Genomic DNA, 23,844 nt, shown 5'->3' with positions numbered 1-23,844 from the left:
CACTGCATATGGTGATGGGGTGGCCCTGAATTCTCCCCACAAGTATTATATATCGGCCTATTGGATCTTTCATTGTAGAGCACCATTCCCAAGCTAACCGTTTCTCAATAAGGATGGCTACCCCCCACACCTTTTCTTTGCACAGCAGAGGAAAAGAACACTTCCCCCACCCAGTCCTTTTTCAGCTTATTATGATCTAGATCATTTAAGTGGGTCTCTTGAATACACTCTATTTGTGCTTTGTGTCTCCATACAGAAGTCAGAAGTTTTGTACGTTTTACTGGGGAACCAATACCTGCTATGTTCCATGAGATGACTCGAAGCCCTTCAACCATATTTTATCCAACAGTATAGTTGTTGTGTGTAGTCTACTAGTCATCATGTATTATTATGTTCTGCTCCCCCCAGCCTAGGAGCCGAACATCTTCCCCTTTTCCGACCATTAGCCCTGACAGACCCCTTCCCCAAAGGCTCTCAGGCAGTTGAACAAGTTGTTTCCCCTCCCCATCCCCCCACAACCCCTCTTCCCCCTTCTCCTTCCCATGTGCACCCCAGCCCATCAGTGCCTCGCCCCCAGAAAATGGAGGCATGGAGACCTTTTTGTATCCGTTTCGGCTCCCCCACCAATACTGAAAATATCTTACAACATTACAAAGTATTTGTCCTGTCCATACAACCAACAAAATATTCTCCAATTCAGGGCTCACAGGTCCCCACCTATCGACTCAAATATTTGACTGCCCTTCATAAACCATGTTTAGCCCAGGTTACTGCTCCTGAGAAGTTCGAAATCACTTGTCGCCTTGTGTTTCCAGGAATTGCTGGGCACTTGTAGCTGACTCAAAAGTGCGTCATGAGCCATTGTATTCCATTCTGAGTCATGCAGGATACTGTAGTGAAAACTTTATTTGCTTCTTAAACAGATCGGCGCAGATCCTAGAAAATTCTTTCAGCTTCAGTGAGACCATAGCTGAAAAATCTTGAAAGATTAGAATCTTATGGTTTTCATGTTGTAGCATGGAGCTTTTTCTATATGCCTGAAGTATAGCCATTTTGTAGGAGTAGTTCAAAAAGTGGGCTATCACTATTCTGGGCCTGGCGTTCCCCGGGATCCGGGCCCCAAGCCGGTGTGCCCTTTCCACTAAGCATTGGCCTTGTAGAAAGGAAAGACCCAGTTCCTCCAGCAACCAGCCTTCCAGTAAGGAATGAACGTCACGGTCTGGTATAGCTTCTGGAAACCCCACAAATCGGAGGTTGTTCCTCCGTGACCTGTTTTCCAAGTCCTCCACTTTAGCTTCCAGTGCGTGTACCTGCTATTCTAAGGTCCCCTGTTTCTGCTGTAGGGGCGAAGTATCCGTTTCCAGGCCTGTGATTCTGGTTTGAGTCTCTTCAACTTTCCTTTTTATTTCCTGTAGAGTTTCATTGCCAGCTGTGATTTGCTGGGAAATGGCTTGAAAACGCGTGTCCAGAGCCAATACTACCGCCCGAGTAACCTCCTCCACTAAGATGCCATTGCTGGAGCTGCCACGTTGACTTGGGCTCGGCGGGCCATTGGCCATCTTGGGAGCCTTGCCCGGTATCTTCTTCTCCCTTTGCGGTTTGCTGGCCATCTCACTGCTCCCATGCCAAAGCTCATCGATGCTACATTGGGAAGCCACGGATGGGGATGATCGGGGCCCAGATCCGCTGAGAAATTGGACAGAAAATGGCGATTATCGGTGGGAAAGTTGAGAGCGAGCTAGACACACATCCTACTCGCGTATTGGATCACGTGGTCTCCCCTTTGAGTAATAAATAATGCAATACAGAAAAAAAAAAGATTATTACTCAAAGATGCAGGATTTTAAATTTTTTGTGCAGATTTTTCTTATCATAAGGCCTGCTCTCTCCAATTGCTGTCTCTCCCCCTTCCTTATGGCTCGAATCCCTTCCCCATGCTTGATCTCTCCTCTCCCTCAGATGAATCTCCCATCTCTTTCTCTCCAGCAGATTTATCTTTCTGCCCACCAGGCCCAATTCATCTCCCCTTATTCTATTTCTCTCCCCCCACCCTGCAGGAAGCCCCCCACAAGGCTTGAACTCCAGTTCCAGTGGGAACACTGAGAGGAGAGGATCACCTTGCTGGTGGCTGAAAGGAATCAGTAAGTTTTTGCTTGGGACATTGTCCTTCTTAAAAGTATTGGGGCAAAGTTAACTTGAGGTGCCCACAGTCAGATTGGCTAGATTAAATATAACAAGAGAGAGAGCCTTTTCAGTGGCGGGACCCATTTTTTGGAACTCGATTCCAAATTCCCTGAGATCAATTATGGATCACAAGGAATTCAAGAAGGCTCTAAAAACCTATCTATTTAAAATAGCTTATGCAGGAATTGAGGAAGTGAATACCTCTACTCAAAGCTCCTTATAATATCAGTATCGGTCTATGATACATATCTGGAGCTTAATAGACTATTTGTTGATAACTATATGATAATGAGGACCTTGGTTTTGTAATTCTTCTTAAATTTCTGACTTTTCTTGTTTTGTTAAAAAAAAATTTTCTTTTTAGTTAAGTTATGTAGAGTGTTAGGGATTATAATTATACAATGTATTTATTTTCAATCTTTACTATTTTCTATTTATTTATTTTGTTTCTATTTTTCTTTAGTATTATTATTTTTATCTTTATAATTTGAAGTTGTGAACCGTTTTGGTCGGATACTCTCCGTGAAAATCGGTATATAAAATGTTTTAAATAAATAAAATAAATAAAATATTTGGGAATATTATTTAGTGTGTTTGCGCTTTTAATAGTCAGTAAGACAGTGAATAAACAAGTTAGACTGTTAAATAGCCAGTCAATAAGGCAGCTAGTAAGCAGTAGGTAGTGTGTTTATTTTTAAAAGTCTGTAAGCAGTAAGCAGAACTGAGTGTTTGTATTAAAAAAAAAAAAACAACAACAAAAAAGTAGCCAGAAGCTAGAAATAAGCTAGGAGCAGTGTATACCTAAGTAAAAAGGTTGAAAAGTTCAGTCCAGTTACTCACCTTGGAAAGGTGTTGAGGTAGTGTGACTTGGTTTGAATAGGTACCAACATGTGTTAATCAAGAGAGCAGTGAGTCACTCAGGCTGACTAACTGAAGTTAGATCATACAAGAGACTAAATGCTCAGTAGCATCTATATGGGTAGAAATCCCATGTGTGTTGGGTAAGAGTACAGTGAAAGGAGTAAACTACCATCCACCTGGACAAAATGGTCAGACAGATGATGAAATGCTAAGAAAAATCAGGGAAGCTAACCAATTTGGCAGTGCAGTAATAATGTGAGATTTCAATTAGCCCAATATTGACTGGGTAAATGTAACATCAGGACATGCTAGGGGCATAAAATTCCTAGATGGAATAAATGACTGCTTCATGGAGCAATTGGTTCAGGAACCAACGAGAGAGGGAGCTATTTTAGATTTAATTCTTAGTGGAACGCAAGATTTGGTGAAAGAGGAAACAATGGTGGGGCCACTTGGCAACAGTGATCATAACATGATCAAATTAGAATTAACGACTGGAAAGGGGACAATATGTAGATCTGCAGCTCTAACACTAAACTTTCAAAGGGAAACTTTGACAAAATGAGGAAAATAGTTAGAAAAAAACTGAAAGGTGCAGCTGCAAAGGTTAAAAGTGTTCAATAGGCTTGGACATTGTTTAAAAATACAATCGTGGACGTGCATTCCAGATGTATTCCATGCATTAAGAAAGGTGGGAGGAAGGCAAAACGATTACCGTCATGGCTAAAAGGTGAGGTGAAAGAGGCTATTTTAGCCAAAAAAAAATCCTTCAAAAATTGGAAGAAGGATCCATCTGAAGAAAATAGGAAAAAGCATAAGCATTGTCAAGTTAAATGTAAAACACTGATAAGGTAGGCTAAGAGACAATTTGAAATGAAGTTGGCCATAGAGGCAAAAACTCATAATTAAAACTTTTAAAAATATATCCGAAGCAAGAAACCTGTGAGGGAGTTGGTTGGACCATTAGATGACCGAGGGATTAAAGGGGCTTTTAGGGAAGATAAGGCCATTGCAGAAAGACTAAATGAATTCTTTGCTTCTGTGTTTACTAATGAGGATGTTGGGGAGATACCGGTTCCAGAAATGGTTCTCAAGGGTGATGATTCAGTATCTAGTTAATTGTTTAGGGGTAGTAACCACCGTAATAAGCAAGCTACTCCCATGCTTGTTTACCCAGCCTGTGCAATTCAATCCTTGTTGGTTGTTGTCTGAATATAAATAATCTTTTCTTCATTCCCCCCTGCCGTTGAAGCAGTAAGCTGCGCTGGATATGTATTCCAAGTGAAGTATCAGGCTTAATTGATTCTGGGTAGTAACCGCCATAACAAGCAATCTACACCCATGCTTATTTGTTTACCCAGACTATGTAATTCAGTCCTTGTTGGTTGTTGTCTGAATATAAATCAGCTTGGAGAAGAGACGGCTGAGGGGGAATATGATAGAGGTCTTTAAAATCATGAGAGGTCGAGAATAGGTAAATGTGAATCTGTTATTTACTCTTTCGGATAACAGAAGGACTAGGGGGCACTCCATGAAGTTAGCAAGTAGCACATTTAAAACTAATCAGAGAAAATTATTTTTCACTCATTGCACAATTAAGCTCTGGAATTTGTTGACAGAGGACATGGTTAGTGCAGTTAGTGTAGCTGGCTTTAAAAAAGGTTTGGATAAGTTCATGGAGGAGAAGTCCATTACCTGCTTTTAATCAACTTGTCTTAGAGAATAGCCACTGCTATTACTGACATCAGTAGCATGGGATCTACTTAGTGCCAGGTACTTGTGAGTTGGATTGGCCACTGTTGGAAACAGGATGATGGGCTTGGTGGAACCCTTGGTCTGACCCAGTATGGCAATTTCTTATGTTCTTAAATCAAGCAATGCAAAAATAACACTAGGTATGGCCTAGTAACCAGTGCAACCAACATACTAACATGGATATTAAAAATTAGGGAATGCTAATAGATAGAGTTGGGGGGAAAGGCAGTGAAGTACAAAACTTTCAGAAATGGTCTTTACCCCTGAGTACTCAAACAGGTGGGGGAACAAGTGCCAGCTTGTAAAGGGTGCACTCTGTACCAAAAACAAAATTCTCTGGAAAAAAAAAAAACAATCGAGAAGAGCTGGCTGGATGACAAACCAAATAAATGAGCACTGCAGTGTGTGAAAGGTCTCTCTCTCCTGTGGAGCTTCCCCAAATGGTTTACTTGGCAATTAACAGAAAGTGGGCCTGCATTCAGTCTCTTGCAGAAAGACCCTGGGCCACCAGTTTTTCTTTCCCAGTATTTGCCAGCAAGGGTTCACGCTTGACCTCGGCTGAAAGGCTGAAGCAGTCAAGATGAAATACTGAATTTGTGACAAAAGATAAGGAAACAAACTTTCCCTCTTTTGCTAGGATACTAGTCTGTGCAAAGTTTAGATTGCTATTCTCAGTCTCTTAGGAGAATAATAAAGCCATGTGCTTCTGGTCCTGGATATCTCTGGTAAGGAAGTCTCTCAGAGGCTGATATTCAGCTGCAGCCACGGATAACTTTTCAGACATTCATGTAAGTGGCTTTTGAATATCAGCGTCTCTATCTTTCAGCTCCTGGATCCTTTGTCCCTTATTGGGATTTTACATCTAGCTTGGCTATGAAACAAGGGCCTCACCAAGAGTACTGTGTTCAGTTCTGGAGACCGTATCGCCAAAGGGACAGAGACAGGATGGAGGCGGTCCAGAGAAGGGCGACCAAAAAGGTGAATGGTCTTCATAAAATGACATATGAGGAGAGACTGAAGAACCTAAACATGTATACCCCGGAGGAGAGGAGAAGCAGGGGTGTTATGATACAGACTTTCAGATACTTGAAAAAGGTTTTAATGAGCCATGGTCAATAACTGTTGCATCCGGTCTTCGACGGCTTTGCCCCGCTTGTTGCACCCCTATCTGGGCTCCTCCCGCTTACCTGGTCAAGATGGCTACCGCAGCGTCATCAAGCCGACCTTCTCTGCCGTCCCCGGAATGGCTATGGTGCAGCCGTATGCCATTGCTCCTCCCAGGTACCTGCTAGGGTGTGCGCGCATGCGCAACCCACGTCTAAGTACGCCCAGTGGCGCGAACCTCGAGGGCATTCCCTCAGCTGTCATCATGCCCATCCGGGTGTATCTACTTCTCAAAGATTTCTAGCTCATTGATTTGGCAAAGGCTCGAATAGTCTGACTGTTATTGTCTGCGCTACTCTGCCGCTCCCTGCTGCCTGCAGGAAGCCTTCCTTCTGCCCTTCGGGGTTTGAAAAGAGGGCCCCACTCCTCGGGGGCCCTCTTTTCTATTTCAGGTGCCATACAGGGATCAGGTACTCGCTCCTCGAGGGCCTGCTCTCCCTGCCTCAGTGCCTGTACCATGTACGACTATCTGGTGGAATCGCATCACTAACAGCTAACACCGAGTGAGTACACTAACATCTCATCTGTCTCATCCACAGTAGTTCCTGCTGCGGAACCTCCTGACGTCATCTGAAGAGAAGGGCTCCCTCTGCTGAGATCCCTGAAACTACAACTCACCACTGCCACCTGGTGGCTACTTCTAGCTGTATAAATAAAGATTCATTCCGGTGTTTTGTGCATAGAGTCTAGCCCAGTGCTGTGGCTCCTCACGGGGCTCCTCCCTGTGGGTGTGGTCATCTCCACAGCACCCAAGGATCCACTAAAACACACGTAATAACAACAACAACAACAACAAACCTTTTATGTTGGAAAAAAATCAGTAGAACCAGGGGTCATGATTTGAAACTCCAGGGAGGAAGACTCAGAACCAATGTCAGGAAGTATTTCTTCATGGAGAGGGTGGTGGATGCCTGGAATGCCCTTCCGGAGGAAGTGGTGAAGACTAAAACTGTGAAGGATTTGAAAGGGGCATGGGATAAACACTGTGGATCCATAAAGGCTAGAGGATGGGAATGAAGAGAAGAGCCATGGGGGTGGCTTACTGGAATGGAGGCTACTACCTGGTGATTACTACCCTTACTCAATAAGCCTTCACATGGTTAATGCAACTCCAACATTGCTCTCTGCTTCAACAGCAAGGGGAAATGTGGAAAAGAGGATTTGCATTCAGATAACATCCAACAAGGACTGAACTTCACAATCTGGGTAAACAAATAAGCGTGGGGGTAGCTTGCTTATTATGGCGGTTACTACCCTAAACCAATTAGCCTGATACATCATTTTGAATGCATATACATCGTTGCTCTCTGCTTCAATGGCAGGGGGAAATGTGGAAAAGAGGATTTGCATTCAGACAACATCCAACAAGGCATTGATCTGTGCAGTCTGGATAAACAAGCATCAGGGTAACTTACTTGATGTGGCGGTTACTACCCTTAACCATTAAGCCTTATGCTCACCTTTGATGCAACTCCAACATTACTCTCTGCATCAATGGCAGGAAATTTGAATCAAACAGTTACCAACAAGGGCCCTGAACTTGGTGGTTGATGAAACAGATAAGAATGGAAAATAAATGTGGGAGCTTGCTGGGCAGACTGGATGAACCGATTGGTCTTTTTCTGCCGTCATTTCTATGTTTCTATGAAAGAACAGCTGTGTGTCTCTCTGTTTCCTCAGAGCTCAGACTTTTGTCTCTCCCTCTCAATAATTAACTCTTCAGGAGAAGAACTGATTTCAGAGCTGCCAGATGTACTCCTCTCTTCCTGGCTCCAACTTCTGGCCATCCCTGCCCTGCACACACAGTCAGAGCTGACCAAATTGCAGCTTTTCTAACTTAAATGGTCTCCTATCATTCCTTTGGCTTCCCCCTCTGCTGGCTCTGTAGTTTTGTTCTCTGGGCAGGCTAAACAGTACAGCCCTTTTCCCAACTTGTTAACACTGTGAGTGCTGGATGCTGGTTCTTGCAGAACATTCACAGAAGAGCACATGGGTTTTTTTAAATTGATTTTTACATTCCTTCACCTTGGCTGTGTTGGTTTGCAGTCTCTGTAGGGTTGAAATCCCTTTTGTGACAGGTCCAAAACACATCAGTCTGATCCAAATGCTGCTCAGTCCAAATTGTAAGGATCCAATACATGATAACTCATCAGGTCAGGAACCTGGTTTATAGTAGCTTGCTTTACTAGTCAATTTGAAACAAATATGCTACATACCATGCATATGTATTTTTGTCATTATCTACAAATTACATTTAAGACTGAATGCAATAAATAAGACCCAGATCCCACTCCTGAAGTCCTCTCTTCTGCATAATTAGGGATGTAAAAATTAATTGTACATATGCATAAATCTCTGTAGAACAAATTCTAACATCCCTAAACTGCCTCAAATAGTTTTTTGCAGCATAAATATTAGTGTTGTTATTACGTGTGTTTTAGTGGATCCTTGGGTGCTGTGGAGATGACCACGCCCATGGGGAGGAGCCCCATGAGGAGCCACAGCACTAGGCTAGACTCTATGCACAAAACACCGGAATGAATCTTTATTTATACAGCTAGAAGTAGCCACCAGGTGGCAGTGGTGAGTTGTAGCTTCAGGGACTTTGGCAGAGGGAGCCCTTCTCTCCGGATGATGTCAGGAGGTTCCACAGCAGGAACTACTGTGGATGAGACAGATGAGATGTTAGTGTACTCACTCGGTGTTAGCTGTTATTGATGCGATTCCACCAGATAGTCGTAGATGGTACAGGCACTGAGACAGGGAGAGCAGGCCCTCGAGGAGCGAGTAACCTGATCCCTGAATGACACCTGAAATAGAACAGAGGACCCCCGAGGAGTGGGTACCCAGGTTAGTAGTCAAACTCTGAAGGGCAGAAGGAGAGCTTTCTGCAGGCAGCAGGGAGTGGCAGAGTAGCGCAAACAGGAACAGTCAGACTATTCGAGCCTTTGACAACTCAAGGAGCTAGCAATCTTGAGAAGTAGATATACCCAGATGGGTGTGACGTCAGCTGAGGGAACGCCCTGGAGATTTGTGCGACTGGGTGTACTTAGACATGGGTTGCGTGCGCGTGCACCCTAGCACGTACCTGGGAGGAACAATGGCATACAGCTGCACCATAGCTGTTCTGGGGACGCCAGAGAGTTTGGCTTGATGCTGTGATAGCCATCTTGCCCAGGTAAGCGGGAGGAGCCGAGATAGGGGTGCAACAAGCGGGGCGAAGCCGTCGAAGACCAACGGACGCAACAGTTAGGTTACGATTTGAGTGTCTTCAGATATTCAATCATGGGATTCGGGAATATGTCTCAAATAGAACAATTTTTTTTTTAATTCTGCATCAAGCTTGTGTGCCATTCCAATTTCAAAAACTGTATTGTTTCAACCTGATTTTAACCTATATCATTTTTACAGGCACAAAAATGATTGCTTTTGAATTATAGTTTTCCTTCTGCATACCCAGATTCTTCCAAAAGTATAAACCTCATATATCCTCTACCCTGTGGTTTTACAATGAAATGCACAAGAAGGAAGTAGGTGGTGATAGTGTAGCGCGGAAAACTGTTAAAAATATTCTGGATGACACAACCTAGATCAATACCTAAGCATTCTATTTGGCGCTATCACCACCCAAGCAGTTTCTATGTGCTGGAACCCCCCCCCCCCCCCAAAAAAAAAGAAAGTATCTGGTAGTCCATCAATTGCAGCTTTTGGGAAGCATCACGTGACAGGTAAAGCCCTGGTAAAGCAAATTCTTAGGTGAGTATGAAAAAGAAAAACACTCAACTTCTGCTTTTTCATTTTCGCAGTGACCTATGGCAAACAAAAGTGCCCCTGACCTATTCTGAACCAGGAACATCTCTTTAAGATGCCTGATAAATTTCCTGGCAACAGAAACTGTAGCAACAGACATCAGTTGCTTAATAAGGTGACCTACTGTGTGTGTGTGGGTGTGTGGGTGGGTGGGGGGAATGTGAATAAGAAACAAACAGCTACTTACAGGTTCTGTCTGTAATTTCAGTTGAGCCCATATAGCCTTTACAAACATGTGGGCAAATCGGCCCAGTAGAAAAAATAAACACAAAAGCGATGGCCATTGAAAAATAACTTCGTCATATTCTCCAAAACCCTGCATGGAAAAGAGAATACATTTTAAACCATGTAAAGGGTAGTTTTATTTATTTGGGGGGGGGGGGCTCAGCAGTCTTGGGGGTTTTTTGTGGGGTTCCAATTCACTCAGAATTGGGGCTGGGAACTGGGTACCATAAGCCCTCATTTATAACTACCTGTGGATTTCCACCACTCCCCCGCCCGGTTTTATGTCCTCATTCCCACTCATCTAGCCCAGAATTCGTAAGATGTGTAGCATTTTAAGAAAACATGAGTGATCAGTCAAAGCTCATCTGTTATTTTTAATGAGTTTCAAATTAAACTATTATATCATAGAATGCCACAATCATTAAACAAACCATAGCAAGAAGGGAAATAATAAAATGGTCCTGTTCAAAAGTTTACATACCCTTTTATATTTGGGCTGATAATATACACTCAAGTTGACACACACGTTGAGATGGCAATAACGGTTAGGAATTCATACTTGTGCCTTGTTTGATTGTAATTAGTGTCTGTCACTGAGTTTTTAGCTCTTGAGAAACCCTTCTGCATTTCATCCAGGGCTGCACTGACTTTGGTGATTACTGAAGCATAGGGCAAAGCAAAAGAACTGCCAAAGGATTTCTGAGCAAAAATAGTTCAATTTTATAAATCAGGAAAAGGATATAAAAAGATAAAAAGCAATAGTCAGGCAATAGTCAGATACACCAAGAAAGAAAGTGCCAGGAAAATTTGTCAGGATGCAAAGAAAAACCCACAAGCAACTTCTACTTGAAATACAGGCGTCTCTGAAACAAAGTGATGCTGGTGTTTCAGCATGCACAATAAGGAGATACTTGAAAAAAACTGGGCTATATTGTAGAGTTGCCAGAAAAAAAAGCCATTGCTGCACCAATGCCACAAAACAGCCTGCTTATAATACACCAAATAGCATCTAGAGAAGCCTCAAAACTTCTGTAACAAAATAATTTGGAGTGATGAAGCCAAAATTGAACTTTATGGTCACAACCATAAATGCTATGAAGAGAAGCACACTATCCCTACCGTGAAGCATGGAGGTGGATCTCTGCTTTTTTTTTTTTTTTGGGGGGGGGGGGGGTGTTAGCTACAGTGGAATTTAGTCAAAATTGATGACAGGATGAATACAGAATCTTATCAGAAAATATTGGAGGAGAATTTGCATTCATCAGCCAGGAAGCTGTGCATGGGGTGCACTTGGACTTTCCAACACGACAATGATCCGAAACGTAAGGCCAAGTTGACCCTTCAGCGGCTGCAGCAGAAGAAAGTGAAGGTTGTGGAGTGGCCATCACAGTCTCCCGACCTCATCATTATTGAGCCACTTTGGGGAGAACGCAAACATGCAGTTCATGCTGGACAACCGAAGAATTTATAGGATCTGGAGGGTTTTTTGCCAAGAGGAATGAGCAGCTTTACCACATGAGAAAATAAAGGGCCTCATTCACAGCTATCACAAAAGACTTCAAACCATCATTGATGCAAAAGGGGGCCATACATGATATTAAGAACTAAGGGCATGCAAACTTTTTTTGAACTGGACTATTTTTTATTATTTCCTATATTGCTATGGTTTTTTTCAGAAAGCTCCAAAGTCGGTGCAGCCCTGAATGAAATGCAGAAGGGTTTCTCAAGAGCTAAAAACTCAGTGACTATTTATACACAGACACTAATTACAATTAAACAAGGCACAAGTATGGATACTTAATCTTCATTGTCATCTCAATGTGTGTGTCAACTTGAGTGTACCCAAACATTCAAGGGTATGCAAACTTTTGAACAGGACCATTTTATTATTTCACTTCTTGCTATGGTTTGTGCTATTTATTCTATGATGCATAATAGTTAAATTTGAAATATAAAAATAACAGATGTGTTTTGTCTGATCACTCATGTTTTCCTAAAATGCTACACATCTTACAAATTCTTCTATGGGTATGTAAACTTATGATCACAACTGTAAATATATATATATATAGATATATCCAGACAGTATGTAAGTTTTACACAGACTTGTTTGGAATGCTTTCTTCATTAAGACCAATTACTGAAGATTTCTACAGTATTTATGCTGGACTCCCTTCTAGGCAGTCCTTTGTTCCTGCCCAGTTTCTCTAGTGACTTTACAATCTAGAATGAGTAACAAAACAACATAGTTGGAGAGGCTGTTGTGTTAGGTGGCCTATAAAAACAACAACTGCCTAAGCCTACCCTGCAATGAAAATTGGGAGAGAGGATGAATGCATGGCTCAGCAGCAGACAGTTTTTCTTCCCAATGAGGAAGGAGAAAGCAGCCAGGGCAGCCACTGCTCATGCATCTTATCGTCCACCAGCTCCCCGCCACTCCCAGAAACCCACAGCCAACAGGATTGTGGCTCCCTGGTGTGTGTGGGGTTGGCAGCTCCAGGAAGCACACAAGAGCCACCAGAAGGCTTGGGTAATGCTGAGCCCTGAACCCAGAAATAGCCCACATGTCCACCTTGCAATCATGGTATGGGCCCTGTGCAGTCTGATGACACTGGCTTGCTGGCTCTCTTTCCCTTTATTATCCCCCACAAAGGCCAACAGAGCATGGGAGCTCTTGCATGCTGCTTGCAGCAATACATAAACTTGTGGTAAGATGATTTACATTTCAATTAAGATTTTTAGAACTAAAAAAAGGGTGGATCCAAAATAAGCAACAGTGGTATGCAGGCCTCATAAGAAAGTCCTGAAAACAGTCTCTGAAAAATATTGCATAAGTTACATTTCCTGAAACTAGACAAAATGGGGTTTTAAGAATGAGTGGCATGGCTATTTTTCTTACACATTTTCCCTCTTGTGCTGAAGTATTATTACTGAAAAGTGCTGTCGCTCCCCCCATTTATTCCAGTTCAAGAGGGAGTATGGTTAAATATAATTAGATATATATGTGTTTTCGTTTCAAAGAAAGCTCTTGTTCTGCTGAAAAAAAAGACACATAATGAGAAATTACTACTTACCTCATAATTTCCTTTTCTTTAGGACATTCAGGTGAATCCAGAACAAGTGGGTTATGCACCTCTACCAGCAGATGGAGATGGAGCAAACTGACGTCTATATATACTCCTGCAGTGACAATCTGCCAGTATACTCTTCAAAAGCACTGTGGACAGACTAGCAAAACTTGATTAAACAGATAACCATTTCAATACTCAGCCAACAAGCAACACTGAATTCACACAAGAATGTATTAACACTAGACTAGGGACTGGGCAAACACTTACCAGTAATCCCTGTAACACGTAGCCATGGAGGAGGACCATAATAGAACCATTTGGCACCAAGTCGTCCGCTTGGAGACTGCCCATACAAGTGCATCCATCTTTGGAAAACGTAAGTGCTCTCTCACCATTGGATACAGAGGGTACAGGCTTTCCAAAACCCAACCTCCTTTGAAATTAACCTCTGAGGCTAATGGGATGGATGGGATGGAGGCCATTCAATTCTTGAATGGCCTCCATCCCATCCATTCTTGAATGGCCTCCATCCCAGGTAAAAAAAACAACAAGAGGCTTTATGCAGAAAAACCAAAATGGGATTTTTCTTTGGCTCAGACATGGAATATGCCCCAGGTATTCCCAGCATTTTCAAGGTCTGGGAAATCAGGACCAGCAGTTCATCTCTATGGAATAACCATAGCATAGTCCTATACAGTTCTAATCCTAGAGGAATTTCACCATCCTCAAGAGAATCAGGATCAGCATCATCATCCATGCCATCCGGATCAGTATCAGGCAGCTCTGCTGCCACTTTAGGAGTACTTTGGCGCTTAACAGAAGGTCCAGGCAAAGTTTGCACCTGCAACTCTACCCTGGGAGCATTGGACGGGCCTGAAGAAAGGATTGCAATCCCTGGAAAAATTCTACCCATGAAAATGTAGAAGTATCCAGACCAGGAGGTACCTGAGGTATACCCCTGCTGAAGAAGCAATTAGGGGAGTTCCAAAATCAGGCAGCCCACCTGTAACGTCTTTACCCAGACCTACATCCGGCTGGGAAAATCAGGCTTAGTGCAATCAGTGGAAGATCATTCCCCCTGAGCCTCCAAATAGCACTGGCACAAGTCAGTGGGCACTCCTGGTTGAGATGCTCGAATATGACTGTTAGAAAGGTGGACCCTTGAGGCGAGACAAGGTTGACACTACTACCAGGTGTGGGCCCCTTTGGTTCTCGTTGTCGGGAGGCGGTATGGGCGAAGAAGCCCCAACTGGACCTTCACTTATACCAGCCCTTGTTCCCCGCAGGTTGAGCCCTTGGGTACCGGGGCCGGCAGGACTTAGGATGGGGTCTCTCAAGGCATGGAACCAGAGGAAGAAGCGGAAGTGGCTTCAGATGAGCAGGAGTCAAGGCAGGTGGCAGACAAACGGAACCAGGAACTGGCCAGAGGTCAGGACGGGCAGCAAACAAGCGGAGTCAGTGAATTAGGCAGGAGGTCAGGGCAGGCGGAGATAGCAAGTGTTGCTTACCTGTAACAGGTGTTCTTACAGGACAGCAGGATATTAGTCCTCACATATGGGTGACATCACAGGATGGAGCCCTTACGGAAAACGTTTCTGTCAAAGTTTCTACAAAGCTTTGACTGACACTGGCACACTGAGTGCACTGAGCATGCTCAGCCTGCAATTATCCCTGTGAGCCACAGTTGTCTCCCTCAGTCTCGTCTTATAGCTAAAAGCGCAAGCGAAACTAAAATAAAAGTAAAAACGTATACAGACCCAACTCCGCGGGGTGGTGGGTGGGTTTCGTGAGGACTAACATCCTGCTGTCCTGTGAGAACACCTGTTACAAGTAAGCAACACTTGCTTTCTCACAGGACAAGCAGGATGGTAGTCCTCACATATGGGTGAGTACCGAGCTGAGGATGCCCGAGAGTGCACCAAATGCACCCAAGACACGCGAAAGGCGCAATGACGGGGGTGGAATTTGGAACGGAGGGCATCCTGAAAACCTTAATGGGTTGGTGGAAGGATGTTGGGTAGTTAAACCAAAAAGAATAAGAGTAGACGGACTGGCCAAACATGGAGCATGCCGGCCAGTCGTATCTAAGCAAAAATGGGCTGCGAAGGTATGGAGAGAACTCCAGGTTGCAGCCTGATAAATATGTACAAGCAGCAGCGGCCAAGGGGAAGCTATTAAGGCTAGGAAGGACGCAACAGAGTGTGGTTACACACAGTGTTGTAATGAAATGCCTGCTTGTTGGTAGGAAAAGAGATACAGACCGTCAATTAGGAGGAATAGGTCTGTTTGCCCACTGGAACTCACAGCTTGACTCTTGCCACAGAAGGAAAGATTTAGGTGGAATTCCTATGGAGTGTAGTGCGATCTAGATAGAATGCAAGTGCACTATTACTGTCCAAGGAATGTAAAAAAAAACCCCTCTTGCTTTGGTGAGAGAGAGGTGTTGGGAAAAATGGAAAGATATGGAGTTGAATACATAAAACCACTCAGTCACGGAGGAACACAGGGTCGATGAGTATATAACAAGGTGTGTAACTCACTGATCCTGTTGGCAGAAATGACATTTTTGAGGGAAAGAATTTCCCATCTCAAACTGTGAAATGAGAGGAATGGAAAGGCTCGAATGGAGAACGTATGAGACTTATAAGCACGAAATATAGGTTCCATTCCGTGACTAGTGAAAATAGAGGCAGCTTGATCAGTGGATATTCCATGGTAAGCTGACTCAGAAGGGGTTTACCGTTAATCGGGTATCCCCACTCCCAAACGATTCACCAATTGGAACAGAGGTGTACCTATGTGGAGGATGTCTAGGGAGCAGAATCCGAGGGAGCAAGAGAGAAAATAGTGGTATAGAAAAAAGAAAAAGGGAAATACACTTTTGTATGCGTCATGTGATAAATTATGCCATTTTGAATGGTAGGATTTATGTGAGGAAGGTTTTGTGATGCTACCAGTACCTGAGAACATCAGTGAGTCTACGATTTGAGACTGACTGGTGAGAAAGCGAATTGGTTACTGGTGTGATAGATTGAGAAGTTTGGTAAGCATACTGGTCTCGGCCAGGACGTGGGTCTGAGGAACAGTGAACCCCATCCCGGTTCAACATTAGAAGAGTGCTGGCTATGAGAGGCAGCGGAAGAGACACATATAATAGGGCCTTGATGGAACAAAGGCGTCTATGGGAATGCATTGGAAACATGTGTAGGGAGGAGAATCCATGCACCGTATGGTTCGATGCGGACGCAGAGGGCAATTTCGGTTGACCTCAGCGTTAGATGAGAGCCTGTGTGTGTGTGTGAGAGAGAGAAATGCATATGAGAATGAGAACCTGACTGTGTGTTTGAGGGAAGTAGATGGAGAGAAAAGAAACAGAAAAAAAGACAATATAAAAGGAATTGGGGCTTGTTGAACCAGGTAGGTAGCATCTGTCTTTTTATTGGCTGGGGGTACCGTACCTGGATGTTCCCACAGGCGGTGCATGAGGTCCAAAAGAACTTCATGTATCGGTATTGCCATTATTTCTTTTGGAGCATCTACAAATTGTAAGACCTCCAACATTTTATGGCGAGCATCTTCCTCCGTGACCAGTGTAAAAGGTATAGTCTCAGATATCTCTTTAACAAACACAAGTAGATGGATCGGTTGTAAACAGGATTTTATTGAAGCTTGCCCGACTGTGGCCGAGTTTCGCTCAAAGAGCTGCCTCAGGGGCTTTAAAGCCACTTCAATTGGCTTAAAACATCGCGTAGCAAAGTCAGAGGAGATCAAAGCAGCTGGCTTTTTTTTGAAAAATATTTTAATCAAGTACTTTCAAAAACAAAGTTTTAAAAGTATTGGTATTGCATACCCATTCACCTTCTGACTTTGCTACGCGATGTTTTAAGCCAATTGAAGTGGTTTTAAAGCCCCTGAGGCAGCTCTTTGAGCGAAACTTGGCCAGAGTCGGGCAAGCTTCAATAAAATCCTGTTTACAACCGATCCATCTACTTGTGTTTGTTGCTGACATCCACCTTGGATCGATTACCAGTTTTCAGATATCTCTTTGACAAAACTAGCAAAGGAGAGGTCTTCTGGAAATCTTCAACTTTCCTCCGGTGGTGAAGGCTCAGAGTAGGTTCTTGGATGTCCGTGATGAATCATCTGAGGATGCATCGCCCCATGGATTATAGGGACTTTTGCCTTCTCCCGGTGGAGCCACCGAAAGAAGCATGCAAAAGCCAAGAGGGTGGGAAGACATCGATAGATGCGGCCTTGGCATCAATGGAATTGGCGCCAGCATTGAGGGCATCGGGGCAGATGAGGTGCGTTTGGGTACCGGTAGCCCCGATGGCCCTGGCATGGGCTCCGGCATCGACAGTTCCTGTGGAGGGACTTGGTCGGGAAACGATCCTTCCTCCTTCGAGGAACCCAGTACTGGAATTGGGACCTGTGGAGGCCTCGATGGACGACTCGATGCCAGCATGTCCGGTGACAGAGGAGTCGATAAGGCACCATCGAGGGAGCCAGTTCTGGGGCCGGTATGGGGGCCGGCGCCAGCAGTGATTGGAAGCCTCGTAAGGCTTTCAAGCACTGCCTCTTGGACCATGTGGTCCAATTCCTCCCGGGAAGCCGGCATGGGTGGCACAGCGATCGGGGTAGGAGGCAGGCTAGGCATCACCGGAGCCTCCACGGGGTCCCGTGGAGGCTTGGCGCCTGGCAACTGTATCGGTGGGGAATGCCTAGGGAATCCCAGGTCCAGAGGAGTATGGGGGCTCCTCTACCTGGGCCCTCTTCACAAGCGGCTCGATGGAAGTCGATGCTGCTGCAGTATCTGTGTCATCACCAGTCGGGGACACCCGTCAGTGCCAGTGTCTATATTTCCCTCTGTGCTCGGTCTGGTCTTTCCCCGGCACCGAGGACGATAACACCAATGTCCTCGATGGAGTCGGTGACGGACGGTCACCCTGTCCACGGTGCTCCTGGCGAATCATCTCCGAGGTCGATGGACCCTCTACAGTCGGTGGTGCTTGAATTGCCGTCGATGGAGCAGTCTGTTTTGAAGCAAACAACTGCTCCTTTTGTCCAGGCAAGCGCAACGGCCTTTGGGGGTCATTTGTGCACAACTAGAGCATCGACGAATGTCTTGCGAGGGGCCTAAGCACAAAACACATACTTTATGCGGGCACTCGGGACATTTTCTAAACCTGGTCGCCAAGTTAAAATTTTGGCGGGCACCGAAGCAGTAAACTGCCAGGAACTGACCGCAAGTACCGGAAAAAACACTTACCAAGAGTCAGAGGGAACGGAGTGCGATGGGGGACCCTGCTGAGGGATTTTTTGGGAAAATAAACTTCAAATAGTTCCGTGAGGAAAGTTATAAAAAATTTCTTACAGAGCTCCTAAACCACGAGGCAACTGCTGCATGGAAAAAAAGAGACTAAAGGGGGACCCCTCCTGACTGCAGGGTTAGTGGCATGCTGGGCATGCTCAGTGTGCCAATCAAAGTTCTAGAAACTTTGACAAAAGTGTTCTGTGACAGTGCTCCATCTGATGATGTCACCCATATATGAGGATTACCATCCTGCTTGTCCTGGGAGAATTTATTTTTCATATTTTTCCTTTTTCAAATCGATGCAATCCCCAGTAGGGAGATGCTCGTCCACCACCTGCTGGAAACAGAGAATTCTGGTAGGCTGATGTCCCTGCAAGGGTATATATATAGTGTGTCATCAGTTTGCTCTGTCTCCATCTGCTGGTAGATGTGCATAACCCACTTGTTCTGGATTCATCTGACTGGACAGTAAGAAATTTGTCAAATACACATGAAATAACAATAAATTCTTTAGGTTTAAATAACTTAGTGAAAAAAAGCATGCCATTCCCACGGCCATAGATGTAGCAAACACAACGTGCATTGAAGGGGTTTAAATCTTGTTTGGAAAGATTGCTTTTTATCAAAAAGGGATGAATGGTGTATTCTAGGATACTTACTTTTCCTTGTGGGCACTCTGCAATAGACAAGCTGGTGATTATAAACCTGTAAAATATTTAGTTACAAGCAAAGAATTAATTAATACTAGTATCAATAATCATTGTATGTGAAGCTTGACAGTAATTCATCATAACCTTCGTTTCTGAATTTCAGAATAAAGTAGTGCAATAGCTACGTTAGTTTGCTTGAATACATAGAAATAAAGGTCAACAAACAAAAAAAATATAAGATGATACTTTTTTTATTGGGCTAACAATAGATTTCTTGATTAGCTTTTGGGAGTTAAGTTAGTCCAATAATAAAATATTACCTTAATTTTTTTCCTGTTTGACCTTAATTTCAGGAAAAAGTAGGTAGGAAAATGGGGATAAAAGAGATCTAGTGCAAAGCTTAGGCTCTCTTTACAAAGAATGTACAAGAACTGTTACATTTCATTTTCATTTGTATTGGTTTCTCTGAAGGTTGTGAGATATTATTGAATTAACATAAGAATTACTCAAAGTTGATGATGTACATGAGTTTTTGAGAGCACATAAGTCCCTAAAGACATCAGTTTTCATTTTCTGGGATTGATGGAACCTGTATATTTTTAAAAGCTCATGTACAATGGCATCTTTGGTTAGATATACTGATCCAATAAAAAGGTACTACAACCTGCAAAAAAATCTAGTTTTCTCAAGAAACAATATGGCTACAAGTTCATTGGCATTTATGGGAAAATTTTACTTGCTATTACATTATATTGAAATAGTGTTTAAAATGGATATAACCAGATATCTTTAATAAAATGAACTTCAATGTTAGCATTACATTTCCAGTATTCATAAGATAATTTAGATAATGCAACTTGTGTACCGAACACATTAGCAAGATCAGGCATTTTGCCTCTAAGTAAATGTCCATAATAACAGACATGTAGCAAAATATATGTGAAAGATATTATCAGAACCAGTCATTAAGGGATCTATATCATTTAGGATCCATTGCATCGCCAGGGAGTACAGACTATGAGTCTACCCACAACCAGTGACAAAAAAAAGGACCTCTGCATTGCAAGTTCAATAAGCTGCTTGTTTAATTACTGTGTTTCAGTTTTGGTATTATTTTGTACATTTGAAACTGGAAGTCTTCTAGTATGACTTTCCCCAAAAGCCAGTTACCACAAGATGAGGTTGGAGCCTTTCTTCCTTGATTTTGCTTCTTGGGACAGTCAACACTAGATGTGGCCTAAATTAAAAGATCTGATCCGGAGAAGCTTGTTGTCATTTTAGATCATTTATTTTATTTATTGCGCATTAGTGCTCCTTTTCACAACACTTTGGAATGCACAACAATGGATTTTGAAAATCGAACACTAGCTTAATTTAAAAAAAAAAAAAAAAAAAAAAAAAGAAAATCAGGTTTCATCCTGGGGAGGCAACTTGCAGATAAAATCAGGAATCTTTTAAACTTTGTGTGGGCCTCTGTTGGCGAGCATAAGTCTGCAATATTGCTTGCCATTGATGCCAAGTGCCATTTGTCAAGGCTTCAACTCTGGCCTTGAAAAGCAATTCAGCGCACAAGTTTCAAATTTGTGTTAATTCAACCCCTTTGTGTGGCTATTGCCCAGGCTTAATTTTTTGCAGAACAACCAAGAATGGTGTTCTGCTTCTTTTTTTTACAGGTCCCAAGGAGACAAAGTAGAGCTGGTGGTGGCACAGATCATTTCTGCCTCTCCCCCCCCCCGAGGCCCCAGAAAAGCAGAGCAGCTAGTGCTGGAGTTGCTTACCCTAAGTTGAGAGCAACTGGATGGCCTTAAGTTTTGTGCCATTTCCTGGCACAATTGAAAGGCCATGAGAGAGGATGGGAAAGGGTAAAGAGACATGTGGCGAATGTCTGTCGTGTGTGTGTGTGTGTGTGTGTGTGTGTGTGTGTAGGAGAGAGCTCGCACTTAGCCCCAGCCTCACTCCCTACCATGGCACCTCCCCTCCCTCTTGCTCCACAGTTTCACTTCTTTTGTATCTACAAATGAAGCCCTGATGCTATGAACAAATTGAGAGCTGTAAAGTAAAATAGGACTAAACAATTCTCTGCTGTTTGGACGCCCTTTGTGTCATGGTAGGATAATGATACCTCATGAGTTGGAGATCTGTTAATAGGTTTTGGTTCTCCCTTCTACTAAACAGATGGGGAAAGGCTGGGTGGATTTGGGGTGGGGAGGAGGGAAGACGAGGGTAGGGTTGGGGTTGGGTGATAATTGGTAAAATGGAATTGACAAATATATTTTTTTTAATATTCTCTTTTCCCTGAGTTATTGTTATTGCCAATTGAAAGAAACAAACAAATTCCTCTCTGGGAATGATTTGTCAGTGAACACACGAAGAGTTAGTGAAAGCATCTTAAAAGATCTTTACTGGACAAGCTTGCAAGCTGGGTGTCTTACAAGAGTAGGCACACCCCCACAGAATCTCACAAGGTATTGTTATACCCTTTTGCTAACAGAAGCTCTAGTTTCACTTCCCTGTTTATCTTCCTTGTTCTTACCATACTGATAAGCACCTTGCCTCTTGTTCCACCCTTCTAGTTATCTTTCTTTGCAACTACCAAGGGCCCCTTGCCTTCACCCCCTGGTGCTTATCAGGTTTGGTAGGTATTTCTACCTGCAGTTTCTAAATGGCATGGCTACATTATCTTATCTTGTAAGACCTTTGCACAGAAGCAGAAACTGGGAGTATAAAGAAAGGAGGGGGAGGGGGAGAGTAATCTTTATGCCATCCACCATGGTCCTCTGTCAAGGAAAAGCCTGTGAGATCTGTCCTGACAGATAACTGGTGGTTTCAGTGTAAAAGAGAAGTTTGTGCAAATGTTCAATACAGAGTTCAGGGGGGGGGTTCATAAGGGGGGGGGGGTTAATTCTAACCTCATGATTTTCACTTAAGCTCGGCCAGGAAGAGGCCCATAACCGTTCTTCAGGCCTATTCTGGGCAAAAACATCTAGTAGTTTTATAGGAAGAAAGGGAAGTTAGCACAAGCTGTCAGTTTTCTCTTTAGCAGCTGCATAAGGTTAGTGGTGTTTAAAGGTCACTTTAAAGAAAAGATTTTTAATATCTGGCTTAATTACTGAGCTGGCTTAATTACTGAGACAGCAACATTTAAAGTAATTTCTCACACCAATATACTGTTGATTTTGGTTCTTTGATCTGTTGATTCAATAAAAATGTAATTCAAAATTAATTACATAAATAAAGGAAAGCAGATCAAAAGTAACCTGGTGAATTTCCATACGTTTGAAGTATCACTACCAATTTTATTTCCACTTTGCCTACAAAGTTTTCACTAGGCAAATCACAGAGGAATATCGGGTTTCACAAATATCTATTGTTGTAAAAGGGGATATTCAACTGCTATTTGTGCAGTTTTCAAACAAACGTATTTGTAAGGGACCAAAACAAGTTACTTGGACTACACAGTACGATTATCTGGCTCCATCCACAAAAGATTATTTACCCATCCAAATGTGTAATTTTTATTTGTCCTCCGAAGACCTCAGGTCCAAAGATATTTACTCTTGCTTACAGCAGAAATAAGTCCAGATGATCTCCCTTATTTCTACCCATGCAGCTCCCATTCTTTCCTATGAGTAGGGCTGCCAGTTGCCCGATTTTGGATCAGACAGCCAGGTTTTCAGATGTGCTGTACATTTTGTGGTCAGAAGTACTGACGGACCACTGAAAATCTGGATTTTGCAGGGGGCTCCTAATCTTTCCCACAACTTCCTGGTTACAGGGAGAGAAAGACAGAGCTGAGAGCTGAGCTGTGTCCCTGCCCTCTTGCCTACTTTCCTGTGTTGTGATTGGATGGGATGGAGAGAGGAAGCAGATCCCAGCACGGTCCTGAATTCCCAGTGGCTCCACAGATCTCTGCAAAAATGCCCTCTGGGTCCCTTCCCTTCCCCTCCCTCCCCCCAAGAGAGGGGCTGCAGTGAGCCAGCCAAGGGATACAGGAACAGATGAGGGGAAGGTGGAGAAAAAGACAATCAGAGTCACCGGGTGGGGAAAGGAGAGAGGCAGAGGGGACACAGAGAAAAGGGAAAGGAAAGGAAGGTAGAGACATGGGGAGCAAAGGAGGAGAGACAGACACAGGGCTCATGGAAGGAAGGTCAGAGAGAAGGGGAGCGGGACAGTGGGGGCATGAGGGAAGGAGGGAGACATAGAGGGGGAAGGGAAGGAAGAGACAGAAGAGGAACAGAAAAGACAGGGGGACCCTGGACGGAAGGAGATAGATTAGAGGAAGGCACTGGGGAAGAGAGGGAAACAGGAGGGAGAGAATGACAAGAGGAGGAGGGAGGGAAGGGACTAGAGACAGGAAGGCAGCACAAGAGGGGGTGCACGGAGGGAAAGGGCACACTGAGAGACAGGTGGCATAAGGGAGACAGAGATGAAACATTGGGAAGGTTTTAAGAAAGGGAGAACGAACCACCTTTTCTGAAAGAAGAGACTATGTGTTTGGAAGTATGTGTGCCTTTCTGAGAGAGGAGGCTGATGTATCAGAGAGGAGGTTGTGTGTTTGGGAGTTTGTAGATCTGTATGAGAGAGGAGGCTGTGTGTATCAGAGAGGAGGTTGTGTGTTTGGGAGTTTGTAGATCTGTATGAGAGAGGAGGCTGTGTGTATCAAAGAGGAGGTTGTGTGTTTGGGAGTTTGTAGATCTGTATGAGATAGGAAGCTGTGTGTATGAGACAAGAGGCTGTGTGTATCAGAGAGGAGGTTGTGTGTTTGGGAGTATGTAGGTATGTATGAGACAGGAGGCTTTGTGTATCAGAG

General features: G+C 43.6%; 1 protein-coding gene across 1 annotated transcript in view; it reads right to left on the bottom strand.

The window, feature by feature from the left end:
- Window positions 1–23,844, bottom strand: part of LOC115096851 (stimulated by retinoic acid gene 6 protein-like) — a 225,523-nt gene that overhangs the window by 142,573 nt on the left and 59,106 nt on the right. Inside the window, exons 6-7 of the mRNA XM_029612056.1 lie at window positions 19,044–19,089; window positions 9,962–10,090 (exon numbers count right to left, since the gene is read on the bottom strand). Of these exons, the coding sequence (XP_029467916.1) occupies window positions 9,962–10,090; window positions 19,044–19,089 (175 nt within the window). The remainder of the gene's footprint in view (window positions 1–9,961; window positions 10,091–19,043; window positions 19,090–23,844) is intronic.

The sequence above is a fragment of the Rhinatrema bivittatum genome, chromosome 1 (assembly GCF_901001135.1).
Source record: "Rhinatrema bivittatum chromosome 1, aRhiBiv1.1, whole genome shotgun sequence".
Taxonomy (NCBI): domain Eukaryota; kingdom Metazoa; phylum Chordata; class Amphibia; order Gymnophiona; family Rhinatrematidae; genus Rhinatrema; species Rhinatrema bivittatum.
The sequence above is the reverse complement of the archived record's forward strand: the minus strand, read 5'-3'. Positions and strand labels throughout refer to the sequence as shown.